The sequence below is a fragment of the Emydura macquarii genome, unplaced genomic scaffold (assembly GCF_026122565.2).
Source record: "Emydura macquarii macquarii isolate MOO-44397 ecotype Brisbane River unplaced genomic scaffold, CSIRO-AGI_Emac_v2 contig_2636, whole genome shotgun sequence".
NCBI lineage: Eukaryota > Metazoa > Chordata > Testudines > Chelidae > Emydura > Emydura macquarii.
The window spans coordinates 5,583,138-5,598,349 of NW_027132773.1; the positions used below are offsets into that span (position 1 = coordinate 5,583,138).

The window sequence follows — 15,212 nt, forward strand, 5'->3', positions numbered from 1 at the left end:
TTCAATTTGCCTATTTTGAAAGTGGAAGACATTAAAGGAAACATTTTGAAGGCATTGTCAATTCAACATGAATAAAAAAAATAAAATAAAAATTTTAAAAATTCACTTAAATTTCAAGATTGAGAGAGCATTTTTTGATAAATTCTTTTAGATTGAAAATATTCACCAGCTCTAGTGGTAAACCAGACTCATTGTGTCTGTACCTGGGTATTTGGAAAAAACATGATATTCCAAAATTCTTGTAGGATGAGGTGCGTCTTAATATATTTGCAAAACTGGAAGAACCTTCCAGTAGGTGGGCAATGTGACTGAGATAAGAAAGTCTCATCCTATAGTTGATTTATTTCACCTGCATACTGTATTGCTGTTAAATTGTATTAAGTTAATATTTATTGGCCAACCCCAATCCAACTTCACATCTTTTTCTAATCTACAAACCATAAACGATTACACCTTTTTTTTCCTATCCCCAGCTAGTATAACCAGACTTGACCACATAGGACAGATTGTGATATCGCTATCCACGTTGAATAGTACATCACCGCATGATAGTACCATTGAAATCAATAGTGTATACACTATATATAGATAGATAGATAGATAGATATAGTGCTATACAATAGTGTATAGTGTATAGATGCTTGTCTGCTGGCCATTCCTTCCTGGGCTCCCTTCCAGGCAGAGACTGAGCTCCTACTCTCCAAACAGTTTGGCAGCAGGAATTGACCCCCCTCCTCCAAACTCATTCTTGGTTTATGAGATAAGGCCCAGATCCTCAAATGTATTTAGGCACCCAACTCTCATTGATTTCAATGAGAGATAGGCACCTAAATACCTTTGAAGATCTGTGATTAAGTGATTGCCTGGTTAAAGAAGCAGAACTTTGTGGTATGCCACGGCAGTGACTGCTAAGAGGTGTGGAGGAAGGGATTGGATAAGAGGAAGACAGATCTCAGAAAAAGGAGGGAAAGAAATGGGGAAAGTAGAGAAGTAGGACCCCATCATGGCAGGGGTGAAGTGAAAAATGGAGCCATGAGAGAGAATGGCCTGAGGGTTGATGGCAGAATGTAGGGCACACACTGAAGTTTACATAGGCCAACAAAATGCCTTTGAGGGGTTCCGGCTCTTTTTTGTAGTATAAGTTTAGAATATTTGTATTTTAATTTTTCAGCTTCCAGTATTTTAAAAAGTATAGTAGTGTTGAAGTGATGTCATGCTGATAGAAATATGGGCTTTCCATGGCATCTGGAATTTAACATAAATCACTCATGTCAGCATGTGCTATGTATTGAGAGAGCAACAGTGAAAAGTATATTTTGATGAACAGCAGAGTGCTATAATCTCCTGTACCATAAATACTGCAGCATAAATACTAGTAAAACAAAGAGATTACACCCAAGTTTAACACACATGTAAGTAAAGAACATGATAGAAAAAGCAGCAAAATAAACAAAAGTGCTTATTAAACATCAAGGACATTTTTTATTTTGTATATATATCTGTGACATGCATTTTTGTGCTGTTTTATACTGAGCCCCTTTGTATCAGATTATCAAATAACTTGATAACACAAAAGCTCCAATTCTTAATGATTATGAAAGTGTTTGCCTTCTGTTATCTCAAAAGTACAAATAAAGTACAGCCTGCAGGGCTGTTTTGGTAAAATTACTTTGTATAACAAATAGTTTTACATAAAAATGAGGTGAGAGGTGCAGAAGGCTCTGCAAGTCTGCATCGTTGATACATAAACTGGATTGCTTCGCTGATTTTTAAACGTTTTGAAAGGCTGAATCAAATGATCACCTCTGACTAACTTCATGAAGAACTAGGATGTATGGCTGCAAGGTTACCAGGGATGAGCTTTCATAGTTCACTAAGGAGTGCTACTAACTATCCTGATGGGAAGTCTGATTAACATGAAAATGGTTTTAACCTATTTGTAGTTCCAAGACTAGTAAGGATATGTACACTGTGTTTCTATATGGTGAGCATGTACGGACACGCAGTTATACGTAGTGCACACGCTGTATAGTAAGCCCTCGTTAAGTCATGGTTGGCATTACAATGCATGTGATATTTAACCATGTTTGTTAAACACTTTGGCAGCACGTACAGTAGAGTGAACTGCTAGTATGAAGGGTTTTTTAAATGAAGCCTTCAAGCAGATCTAAATTAACTAAGCATGACTAAATAAACACATCCTTTACAGTAATGTTCAGTTGTCTGCACTTAGTTTGGCAATTTACGTCTCTGTTGTGTGTCTTGTGAATTACTTCTACGATATGATCTAATGTGGGCAAATCAAGTGTCATTGAATCAGTTTTCTGTTGATGTATATGTCAGCAAAAATGAATTTATTTATTATTAAAAGCCAAATTTTAATAATATTTGTAAAGAAAACTTTACAGCAGTTCAGCCAAAGAGAACAGTAGTAGATTACATTAAGGGGGAGGAGGAGAAAAGGGCGCTAAAAGTAGCTTCTCTCTGGTGCCTCTCAATCTTGCTAAGCACAATAAAGTGAGGAAGAGAAGAGAGGAAGTAGGGCAGAAGGAGGCAGGTGAGAAGGAAGGTGAAGATTCAGCCAAACAGTGTAGGGTATTAGTAAGACAATTCTTGTTGAAATCAATTGAGACCAAGATTTTCAAAGGTGTGTAAAGGAGTTAGCTGCCCAAATCTCATGGAAATTCAAGGGGATTGGGTGCCTAACTCCCTTAGGCTGTTTTGAAAATCCTAGCCCAAAATCTCTTGGCTACTACCCATTCAACTCTTAGATTGTTGGCATCATTACACACAGTCTGCCACTATAAACAAAATGATTCAAGGGTTGGAGAAAATGCCTTACAGTGAGAGACTTAAAAAGCTCCATTTCTTCAGTTTATCAAAAAGAAAATTGAGAGATGACTTGATTACAGTGTATAAGTGTCTTCACAGAGAGAAAATACCAGGTACTAAAGGAATCTAAACTAGCAGAGAAAGTCCTAACAGGAACTAATGGCTGGAAGCTGAAGCCAGATACATTCAAATTAGACACACATTTTTAACAGTCAGGGTGGTTAACCATAGGAACAAACTACCAAGAGAAATGGTGAATTCTCCATCTCCTGATAGCTTCAGATTGAGACTGGATCGTTTTTGGAAGATATGCTTTAGCCAAACACAAGTTATGCTTTAATCAAACATGATAACAGTGGGTAACTGGATGAAATTTAATGTGTTGTGATAAACGGGAGGTCAGACTAAATAGTCTCTTTTGGCCTTAAACTCTATTTATTTAAATCCACAGGCTGAAGTAATTTAGGGTCAAATCTTGATCCCATTAAACTCAACAGGAGATTTGTCGTTAACAATGGATCCATGATTTGTCTCATAGTGGCATCACCGAATTTCACCTCTGTCTATTTCCTCTAAGCTAATATTTAAAACAGAACATTAAATGACATTTTTCCTAATACCATTCTCTTGAGCACTGCATTATTTACTCAACGTTGCACTAACAGCACCAACTGTTCACTAAAAGTTAAAATTATTCACTGCATTTAAACTGTTTTTAATCCACTGCATGACTTTTCCACTTACTGCATGGATATCTATTTCTACATGGTCTTTTTAAAAGAGGTCAATTTAAAGTAAAAATAGGTTTTATAATGAAAATGTCAACAATCCCTTGGCTATGTTGGTTCTGTCAGACACAGAATGAGTTTTAGTAATAAAGTATGTTGTATTTTTATATTATATACACAATTTGCATTTGAGATTCTTTATGGTATATAGTAGTAACACAACTAACAACAAAAATTGCCCACCTCCGACTTGCAAAAAATGCAAAGCTCTTAGCTCAGTATTTTGCTTTGAAATCTCAGACCAACTTTAAGGGAAATGAGTGAATAATCACAGATAGCTGGATCCAATTTATAAAGGAGCAAGGAGGAACCAGTCATGAAGAGGGGAGATAATTGTTTCATCTGAAGATTATTTAAGATCAATTGTGACAATCACAGAACTGCATTCCAAGGCTCTGGGGTACCAGGCCTTCCTCCTCATTAAAATACTCCAGATTTATTGCCTTTAATTACTAAAAGTCTTTGTAGTTAAAAAATGTTGGCTCTCCAAGAAGAGTGTGCAGATCTCCAGCTATCTATCACATTTAGGACACTCAACCAGTTCTGTCAAAGTGGTGTCTCTCTATTCTTTAAAATATTTTCATCAATTATCTTATTTACTAACTATGCTATCCTGCCATCACTTCATATAATAAGCTTTTATTAAAGACAGTTACTTAAATATTATTTATTTAAATATTAATGGCAGGGTCCATAAGAACAGTCTATATCTAAGGTAAAGTTTTCCAAAGCGCACAAGTCCCATTTTAAAAAGTAACTGAGGCACCTGAATCTCAATAGGACTTAAGCTCTTAAGGTACGTCTACACTGCAGCTGGGAGCAAGCCTCCTAGTACAAGTAGAGGGACTCATGCTAGTGCACTAAAAATATCAGTGTAGATGTTGCAGCTTGAGCAGCAGTTTGGGTTCTCAAGCCCACGTAACTCCCAGGCTCTGAGCCCAGGTGCCTAGAGTGGCAATGGTCACACTGCTATTTTCAGTGTGCTAATTGAAGCCTTGCTAGTGCGAGTCTATCTACTCGAGCTGGAAGGCTTGCTCCCAGCTTCAGTGTAGACATACCCTTAGGTATTTGGGCACTCAACTCCCACTGAAATCTATGGGAATTAGAACACCTAGATATTTTTGAGGATCTGTGCCTATGTCACTTCTGAAAAATGAGACTGAGACCCTGTCTACACTTACCTCCGAGATTCGGCAGCAGTCGACGGGAGTTACGCAAGCTACGCAAAAAACTTGCGTAACTCTCGTCGACTTCTCTGCTTCTCTTCTGCGCGCCGTCTTCACTGCACTGCGCCGATGGGAACGGACGCAGCGCTAGGCCACTTGTGAAGGTGGTCTTAGTATGTCATCCAGAGAAATTGATCTGACGGCGGTGACTTTGGTGCTGTCAGTGTAGCTGTAGCCTTTGGGACATAAGTCACTTAGGTGCTGTTGAAAAGTTTATTCCTAGTCAGCTTTACAAGACTAACTACTTTGTGGTGCAAGTAGAAGAGGTTTTGTCTGAGTGTTAACAACATGGTCTGTACCTGCTGTTTCTGTCCAGTTTGCTCAAATATCAGTTTTCAAAGAGATTTAATCTTTTAGACTGGGGTACCTAATGTATGGCCTGCAGGCTGTACACGGTCCACCAGAGCATTTCATAGGACCCATGGCCTGCTTCCACACAATATACTAACAGCTGATTCATTAGCATTTGGTCATCATGGGTACATCGTTTTAATTTACACAAGTGTGTAAATGGACAATACTGTACACAGAAACAATCGATCTAAATACATACAAACAAGCTGAACTTAAAATATAAATCAATACAGGTGACTTTAAATCTATTGAAATATGTAGAATCTGTTTGGCCCACACAAGGTTGTGCGTAGGTTTATGTGGCACTCCTGTGTAATAAGGTTGGGCACCATTGTTTTAAACTCATAGATTTTAAGGTCAGAAGGGACCATCATGATCATCTAGTCTGCCTTTCTAAACATTGCAGGCCACAGAATCTCACCCACCCCTTCTGTAAGAGACCCATAACCTCTGTCTGAGTTACCTGAAGTCTTCAAATCATGATTTAAAGACTTTCAGATGGTTACAATATTTTAAGGTTTAAATACTTATTTTTTTCTTTTTAGTCGTTCAGATTGGATTTCCATGCCTTGGAAAACAAGATGGAGTAGCAGCTTTTGAAGTTACTGTGATCATAATGAATTCAGAAGGCAATATCATTCTCCAAACACCCCAAAATGCCATCTTCTTTAAAACATGTCAGCAAGGTAAGCAATGGTGACCTGATGTCATTAATCTGTGTTGTTTAAATTGCTCAAGTCTCATTCCCAACACAGATCGATATGACAGCAACATCATTGAGATTACACAGATTGAAGTGAGAGTCACTATTCAGAGGTGGTTGTTCTGGCTCTGCCACTGATTTGCTGACACTTTAAGCCAAGGGTTCTTAAACATCTTTCATAGTTGAACTACATCTCACTAGAAAGATGGTCTTGATGACTCATCTCTTCCCATTCATAACCACACAGCGACTCTATGTAGCTATAAAAATGGCTCCAATGGGAAACAAATATTAGTAAAGTTTTAAGATTCCTATTAAGGTGAGTTAGCAGGAGGAAAGAAGGCGAATTAGCATCATGAGACCAGCCTGCTCTCCACAGACCACTGATATAGGCTAACGTTTTCCAGAGTGGCCGCTAGTTTGGGGTCCCTCAATTCTGGAGTCTCTTGAGCCCCATTTTCAGAAGTGCTGAGTACCTTCATCTCCATTTGAAGTCAGTGAGAGCTGCAGTTGCTCAGAACCTCTGGCAATCCCAAACTGGGCACCCAAAACTTGACAGATCCAAAGTCAGTGACCCCTTTTGAAAATGTTGTCCATAACCATTCGGTTTCTAAGTAAAATGATTCTCTGTCTAAATGGTTAGAACACAATTAACCTACCTCACCGCAGTGCCATGAGGCTTAATTAATATTTGTACAATACACAGAGATATTTGAATGGAAATTCTCCCATCCTTACTCGTATTGAGAAGTACCTTAACTATGTAGGTCATTCATTTCATTTTAGTAGGGTCATTTGCATAGTAAAATAATACTCTGTGAGTAAGGGTGGCGGAATTGAGCCCTTTATTGAGTTCAGGGTTTATGTTTATCAGTCAATATATGCATATCTGAGGTGTACTGACAAAAATGCAATCAAAAGTTATATTGGCTGACAAAAGTGCACCCTGGAGTGTGTTACTACCCTTAGAAATGGTTTATTTGCAGAAAAACAATTTCAATACACTTATGAAACATCAATCCAAAATTAATAGCTTTTTGGAGAATGTTTTTTGACACCACTATAAACTATTGTAATTATAGTTGCAAATTTTGAAGCTACAGAAAATGTTTAAAAAAGCAGTTTCCAAGATATGCAGTTCAGATATTGTCTGAAGCTGTATCAAATTAACACACAACAGCATTTGTATACAGCGAGTGAGATTGTTATTAATTCCCTTAAGTCTTCTTTCGTTGTCTCCCATTTACTTCCCTACCCCCTTTTCTCCTAAATAATTGGCAATGGCAGGGCTTCAAAGAACAAGCAGCAGGAGCAAAAGCTGTTTCTTCTTTGAAACCTCACTATTGCTTAACAGCAGAGAGGAGCTGGGCTTTTCCTTTGAAGCCTCACTTCTGCCAATTAGCTGAGAGAAAATGGGGGGGGGGGATGGGCAAGAAATAGGAAGAGAGGAAGATGGGAAGCTTTATGGAATTTAAAAATTCAAATCATATATACACAGTGGTATGTGTATTTGATGCAAAAACAACAGTGTTTAAAAGGATTTTAGAACTTTTAATTTTAAATTCAAACTTAAAGCTATTAAATGTAATAAAGTTTGGATGAGGCGTAGAGGTGACCTGGCTAATAGGGAGAGACTGTAAGGCTCCAACCTGTGTGTATTTTGGGGAAATGTGTCTTTCTAGGAGTTTGGAACTCTCTCTGGCCAATCCAATTTCAATCCAGGCCATATTTTGTGTGTTATTATTTATTACTATTGTCATCATTTTCTATTAACAGCAGAAATGCAGTTTTAGCTTTAGGTCTGCCCAGTGGATTGAGATTGAATGGTCATTTTAGTCTTTCACTCTCTGAGCCTATGAGACAAGGGCACATTGCAGGGGCAAGTCTCCAAACTCCAGGGGCATGCAAGAGATGAGTTCTATCATGACAATGTCTTTCAGCCCATATTCAGTTATCTGAGGGTAAGCCTCTCACTTTTGTGCTTAATTTAGCATTTTGTGATGCATATAGGAAGATATGGGGATGTTCTCTCTTGTAGATTGGTTCTGTAATGGTATCAGAAAAGTTTTTTTGTTTTTGTTTTCTTTTTAAAGTCCTCCATGGAAAGAAGGGAGGAAACAATAAAGCTTGTCATACAGCCATGAGGCTCATATTTCCTGCTGCCTGGCCCTCAATCATGGTTTCCAGCTACTCCTGGCCAGCCAGGAAGGGCCCCGGCTAGAGGAAGTCGGGAAAGCCAGGGAGCAATTTTGTGGGAAAAGGGAGGCTTTGTAGTGGCTAAGAGGTGGTCACACAAAAAATAATATTTTTCCATTTTTCTATTTAAAATGGTATTTATTTAAGCATGCATTTTCTGTAATGAATAGCAGCTCTACATTTGGGTACAAAGGGAAGAACATTTCCAGAAAGGATCCTAGAGTACAGTATTGGAACAAAATAAAACAAAAAGTCTTTACGCTTATTACTACCATTTCAAACAGCTTTACTTTCAAAGCGATACATTTTGCTTTCTATATCTACAGGCTTATATATAGTGACACTCAATCTCCATCTTTTCTTCTTCTCCATTTCCAGTTCACTTGCTTTTTTCTATTGGTCTAGAGCTTCGTTTCTGCACATGATACAGAGCCTTTTAAAGCAGAATTTGTTCCATTGTCTCTATTCTCAGGTTTACCCATCATACCTTATTGACTTCAAAAGAGGTTGTAGAGATGTAACCAAGAGCAGAATATGGTTAATAATCATGACAGCGTGCCATGTTTGCCTGTAGTTCTGTTTAGCCATCTCTTATGATTTCAGCAGGGAAATTTATTTAAATGGTTAACCTGCATATTTCCAGCTGATTGCACATACCAGCTGACTAAAATTATGGGTTGGGGAATTATTGTGAATTGTGGTTTGTAATATCTGTGAGCTGCAGAAGTGTCCCATGCAAACTGGTGCATCTAAATTTACAAACATTCTACAGTTTGCAGCAAAAGTAAAACATTATAATCTGTAAACTCTGTAAATATTTAAATGTTGCACTCAACTTAATTCCATTCATGAGTTGGATTGTGTCAATGATTGGCGGTACATGTTTCCAGCATCAGTCTGATTGATCCTACCACTTTCTGGTAAAAACAAAAGTGGAGAAGAATTGGGGCCACTGCTGACAGCTTCCTTAATTGACTATGTCTATCTTATGACCATCACACACACCAAAATAATTCCTTGATGCTAACAATCTGGCCAATTATCATCAAGAAGCTCATCTTCATTAATGATCTGGAGGATGGGGTAGATTGCACCCTCAGCAAGTTTGCAGATGACATTAAGCTAGGGTGGGTGGTAGATACCCTGAAAGGTAGGGATACGATACAGAGTGACCTAGACAAATTGGAGAATTGGGCCAAAAGAAATCTGATGAGGTTCAACAAGGGCAAGTGCAGAGGAGAGGAGAGGCTGAGGGAACTAGACTTGTTTAGAATGAGGGGGGGATTTGATAGCAGCCTTTAACTACCTGAAAGGGGGTTCCAGGGAGGATGGAGCTAGGCTGTTCTCAATGGTAGTAGATGACAACAAGGAGCAATGGTCTCAAGTTGCAGTGGGGGAGGACTTGGTTGGATATTAGGAAAAAGTTTTTCACTTGGAGGGTGGTGAAGCACTGGAATGGGTTACATAGGGAGGTGTGGAATCTCCATCTTTAGAGGTTTTTAAGCTGTGGCTTGACAAAGCCCTGACTGGGATGATTTAGCTGAGGTTAGTCCTGCTTTGAACAGAGGGTTGGACTAGATGACCTCCCAAGGTCCCTTCCAACTCTAATATTTTATGATTCTATGATCTTCTAATTTTTAATTAAAAGTATTGAGAAGGTTGTGGTGAGGCAATTCTCAGAGTATCCATATACCTCAGAGCTCTTTTAACTTTGCCATTTTGGGTACAGACCTAGGTCTGACAAAGAGTTTCATAGATAATTCCCTCCTGAAGATGGATAAATATCAGACAACGATGCTGATAGTGTTAGAGCTAGCTGCTACTTTTGGTACCCCCGATCATGAGGAGTTATTGGCTTGCTCCAGTGGACATAGACATGGCTGCCACTCAGTAGTTTTGGTTGTGTCCATTAGAGATCTCAGCAGGTATTTTGGACCAATTGCTCTTTTGCCCTAAGGGTTCATTTTTGCAGGTTCCATAGGGTTCCAGCTTGTTCCATCTCTTGTTCAATGTGGATATGGGGCAGGTGACAGTGAAGAGGCATGGGCTATGATGCTGATGATGTCCAGATGTATTTCTCTTCCTCATACAATCCAGCCACTGTTAGCAAATATGTTACCCTCTGTTTAGTAGAGATTTGGGATGTGACTAAGGGTTGAATGGTAACATGAGATCAGTGGTCAGGAATGCTTCCTCACCCAGTGTGGAGACAGAGTCTTTCATTTGGATACAGACTCAACAGTGGACTAATGTAATGTACTCTACCTCGGGCCACACCTTAAATCAACCCAAAAACTGAAGCTTGGCCTGCTAGTTAAGCAGTATGTCCAACTAGGAGCATGACACCAGTGTTCCAGGATTTATATTGCCTACCTATTCATTTCCAGGCAGAGTTTAGGGTGGTGAGTTTTGCAGACAGTCCACATTATTCATTAGCCTATTGATTAGCACAGAGTGGTAAAACACTATGACAGGTACTTTCAAGAGTGCAATTGATCATATGATGCAACCTGTATTTGTAGATTAACAAAGAGATTGATTTTTAGCTGAGCTTCCATCTCAGTCAGCATTTACAGCTCTGGTCAATAAATCTTGATACTCACCTCAACAAAAGTTGCTATTAAGTTATTTTTGCTCTTTTGTCAATAGACTGCATCAATGCTGTTGAAAGTGGAGTGATAACTAAAGTATGTAATGTCTGATTAACAATGTTCTTATTTTTCATGAAGCTGAATGTCCAGGAGGGTGCAGAAATGGAGGTTTTTGCAATGAAAGGCATGTCTGTGAATGTCCAGATGGATTTTACGGGCCTCATTGTGAGAAAGGTAACCTTAAAAAAATTTTTTTTTTTTTTTTTTTTTTAAAACCATAGTCATACTGAAAAAGAGTAGTCACTACATTGTAATCTCTCTCAATAGTCAAAATGCCCTTTTCTGGAGGCTCTTTTGTGTTGCTAGATATCTGTAAATATTAAATCCAAACACAAGAAAATGATCATTATGACTCCAGAGCTAATGAAAACATCAGCTGCATAATGAAAATGCCAACTTGTAAAAAAAAAAAACAAAAAAAAACTGTTCCCTAAAGGATATTTTCAACATGAAATTGACCAACAATTAAGAGACCCTTAATCACAAACAATCCGGCTGGCAAGAGATTAAATGGAATTCTTCTGCTAATGAAGACTAGCTGGAAAACCAAGTGTAGTGTTCTTGTTGTTTTGCATTTGTTATTTGAAGATAATATCTAGTTTGGATGCCACAGCTGTGTATCAAGCAGACTGACAATGGAGAGGGAAATGCTTTGGGTAGATTCTCCCTTCTCCTTCTACAAGTGAAGGAGAGATAATAACAGCGCATTTGGGTTGTGAGAGGGCTGGAATTGTGGATTAGGTGGTGAGTACACTAGCTCTTGTACATGCTTCCTGCTTCTTCCCAACTCTGGGGAAGGCCCTTGCATGTGTGCTCTGTAGAGGGTCAGGAGAGGGCAGAAGCCAGTCACTAGACATCTCTCATTCAGCCCTGGAGGCATTCCCGTAGGTAAGTTAATACTGGCCAACCATGATGTAAAACTCTGTTCCCTAACGTTCCTCCTCAAGGGCTGGTTTGGGTAGCAGTAATAGTTGGGGAGGCTCTAAGAGAGCACAGCATCTAAAAAAAGCTGTGCTGCTGTGGAAGCTAGGGGGCAATGTGGAGGCACAGGACTGCTGCACCAAAGGCTCTGACCTTGACAGCTATCCTAAGACCCATAGATATAAAGGACTGAACCCCTGACCAATTCCATACCCACACAGCTGAGACATTTCAATGAGTCCGGATTGGCTATTTTCAGTCTTCAGTTTGGGAATAATCCGTGTAAGGGACAATTTTCACCCTTAATGTTTACAGATTAAGCAGAACTAACACTGAAGTCAGTCTTCAACTCCTTACAATGTTATTTCAACCACTATAATATATAAACGTAATTATAAAACATCTTTCTGCATTAGCTCTTTTATATGGCAAAGCTGAATTGTTACGCTCTGCAGAAGAAGGAAAAGTGTTGCCCGAAAACTCCTTTGTGCATATTGCTGATTTTTTTTTTTTAAATGTTTGTGATATAAAATCCTGTGGCAAATTTTGATGTGTTCATCTCTCCATCATGCCAGCATTTTGTTCTCTTTCACTCTCATCAAATTAGCTCTGTGTGCATCTCACTGCATGAATGGTGGGCTCTGTGTCACACCTGGTTTGTGCATCTGCCCACCTGGATTCTATGGCGTCAACTGTGATAAAGGTAACAGTATAGACTAAAACACAGTCAAATTGTAATCCACTAACTATAGCCACCTTTGTGCTCCCTCTCCCACCTTCCTGCATGCTGTTTTTCTCACAGAGGTGGTAGTGGGTATTGGAAAGCCAAGCAAATAATGAGTTTAGAGTAATGATGTTAAATGATATAAGCGGCTTGAACCTGAGCCTGGGAACTGTAATAAGAATGCTAGAAACATATAATAGTGTATGGGCATGAGGTTTATAAAAGGCATATATTTTCTCAAGAGGATTGATTACAAAAGGTAATAGAAAACAAAATACAGCTTTCAGTAGTGCTTCTGTTTAAGTCAGGAGTCTTGCCCATAGCTATTCATACCTGTACTATATGCTTAGAAGCAGTCATATGTATTAGAAGTAGCCATGCATTCCTGGCTGTATGGCACAGCGCTGCCGAGAGCCTGACAAGAGATATATGTTTGATAGTGTCCCCTCACACATTGTTTATGTTGTCTGACCTTATATGTACACCTATGCTATTTTGCATCTATCTTCACCCTCCACATCACAGCATGAACAGTTTTATAACTATATTATATTATATCCAGCCTAGTACATCTCTGCTATTTCATTTCTGGGCCTCTTCACACGGTCATGCTAATGTTAGGATATGGACAAACAGGGCCAAAACTCAGAGATGACTTTCATTGTAGTGCAAGTTACACATGTATAAATCAGGAGATGTTTGGTGCAGCTTACATTCACTTTTGAACACTCATGTATACCAATTGAATAATATATAACGTACACAACCATTACCTTCTTACTTAGCTCACTGAGAACTGTGGGAGCAGCCAGAAAATTCATTTCCATTTGTAGCGTGGTGGGGGTGGGAATAAAGATTTAAACCTTGATTTCCTTAGATGAAAGGTTGGTGCATTAACTTGTTGCATCTGGACAGATTAAAAAATTAAGTAACTTGCTCCATTTAATATTTTTTGTCATAATGACCTTACACAGTGTATCAATAAAAAACAGTAAAGGAAGTATGAAGTCCACAGTCCCAGAATTGCTGGATATAAGAAATACAAAGTTTGCTACAGAAATATATCTGAATAGTCCATCATACAGAAGGTCCAAGAACACAAAACTATATGAAACATTTGATTAGTAAATTCAATAGGTCTTCAATGAGCTTTATAACAAAGTCAGGTTTTAAAGGAAGTGTTTTAGACCCACATCTTACAGATATATGCCATTACAGTCCTTTGTGCTTACAGAACCCCTTTGGTTTGGTATATGTTTAGTCCTCAGTAAAGGACTATGGCCCAGATCCCCAAAGGGACTTAGGCACATAAACCCTAGATTTGGGTATCATTGTGATCCACAAAACTGCTACTCAGCTTCCTCCTAGTCCTGTAGGCACCCAAACTCACCAGACACCTAAACATTTGCTGTAAAAGTTCCCTGGGTGTCTAGGGTTTCTGCATCTGAGTACATGCACTGCTGCCTCAGGCAGGCATCCAAATGTCTCTCTCATGCCTAAGTCCCCATACTATCTAAGCATTCCTCACCCACCTCACCTGCAGGGCCCAGGAAGGCAGCTGTGCTCTGAGCACACCGACCTCTACACAAAACAGAGATGACCTCCCTTATAATCCTTAGCCTATTGTTTAGGATATTCACCTAGGCTGAGGCAGACCCTGGTTCAATTCCTCCTCCTCCGTCCGCTGATGAGAAGGGACTTGAACAGGGGTCTCTAACCTCTCAGGTGAGTGCCTGATCGGGAAAAAATGCCAAGGTAAGAGTCAAAGTAACTTTACTTCAGACATATATTTTAATTTTTTGTTTTATGTCCTTCAGCTAACTGCACAACAACCTGTTTCAATGGAGGAACCTGTTTCTATCTAGGAAAATGCATTTGTCCTTCAGGACTCGAGGGAGACCATTGTGAAATTAGTGAGTCAGCTTTACATTGTTTCACTTGACTTAAGCCAAGGTTATTCTGTTTACAGTAGCTGAAAGCTCAAGTGACACGTTTCTGTGCTAATTTACAGCTGAGGTTCTCAAACAGCAGGTTGGGGCCCTCTGAGGGTGAGCCATTCCTGTGTTTGGGATCTTCACCACTGATGACTATTAATTCATTGTTTGATTATCTCATTTTCTGTTTATTTTTTTAAACAAACCCATGGGTTTAGCAGCAAACCTAGCTACATGAGCTCTCAGTCAGCACCATCTGCATGTACCAGAATGTTCTGTCGTGCCAGGTCTGCAGCAATTTACACTCCAGCATGTGAAATTAGAACTGATTCCTAGATTTTGAAAGAGTTTGGAGCTTGAAATATTAATTCATACTGGGGGGAAAAGGACATCAAACTATAAGGGTTGACAGCTTCAGCTGAAAGTATTAAGTTACATTCACATGGCAGCTTGAAAACTTCTTGTCACAAACATCAATAGACGTGCTATTTTCAGATGTTTAGCATGAAAGCCATTCAAAATATTTCAGTCTATAGTCAATCTAACTGTTCTGTGTAAAGGTGCAGGTGGAGAGCAGCTAGCCTGGGACAAAACAGGGAGACCAGCTGTCAAATGTTAGATTAGCCTAAGAGAAGAGTTTTCTCACTGCTCTGTTAATTAGATTAATTTAGTAGCAACCCATGCTGGGATGGAGTACCAGTGATTTGGTTTTGAAAATGTACACACAGCTTATACTTTTTGCATTATATCCTTCTAACAACATTCTGTGCTGTATCTTTCTTGCTTTACTCATACAGTTAATCTCAGTAACTTCATTGGAACTATGCACACAAGTTAGGCGAGCAGAATTTGGCCTTGTATTTGTAAGATTTTTTTCTTTGTA

The 15,212-nt window shown here is 39.0% G+C and overlaps 1 protein-coding gene and 1 long non-coding RNA gene across 4 annotated transcripts in view; one reads left to right on the forward strand and one right to left on the reverse strand.

Annotated features, from left to right (window-relative positions):
- WIF1 (WNT inhibitory factor 1) overlaps positions 1-15,212 on the forward strand; it is a 49,136-nt gene that overhangs the window by 26,809 nt on the left and 7,115 nt on the right. For 2 of the 3 annotated variants that reach the window (XM_067563950.1, XM_067563951.1), the window contains exons 4-7: positions 5,746-5,886; positions 10,829-10,924; positions 12,279-12,374; positions 14,213-14,308. In XM_067563950.1, the coding sequence (XP_067420051.1) occupies positions 5,746-5,886; positions 10,829-10,924; positions 12,279-12,374; positions 14,213-14,308 (429 nt within the window). The remainder of the gene's footprint in view (positions 1-5,745; positions 5,887-10,828; positions 10,925-12,278; positions 12,375-14,212; positions 14,309-15,212) is intronic. The other variant, XM_067563952.1, reaches the window with a different exon arrangement.
- The window catches only part of LOC137163640 (uncharacterized), a 56,304-nt gene that overhangs the window by 2,777 nt on the left and 38,315 nt on the right, over positions 1-15,212 (reverse strand). The window lies entirely within an intron of this gene.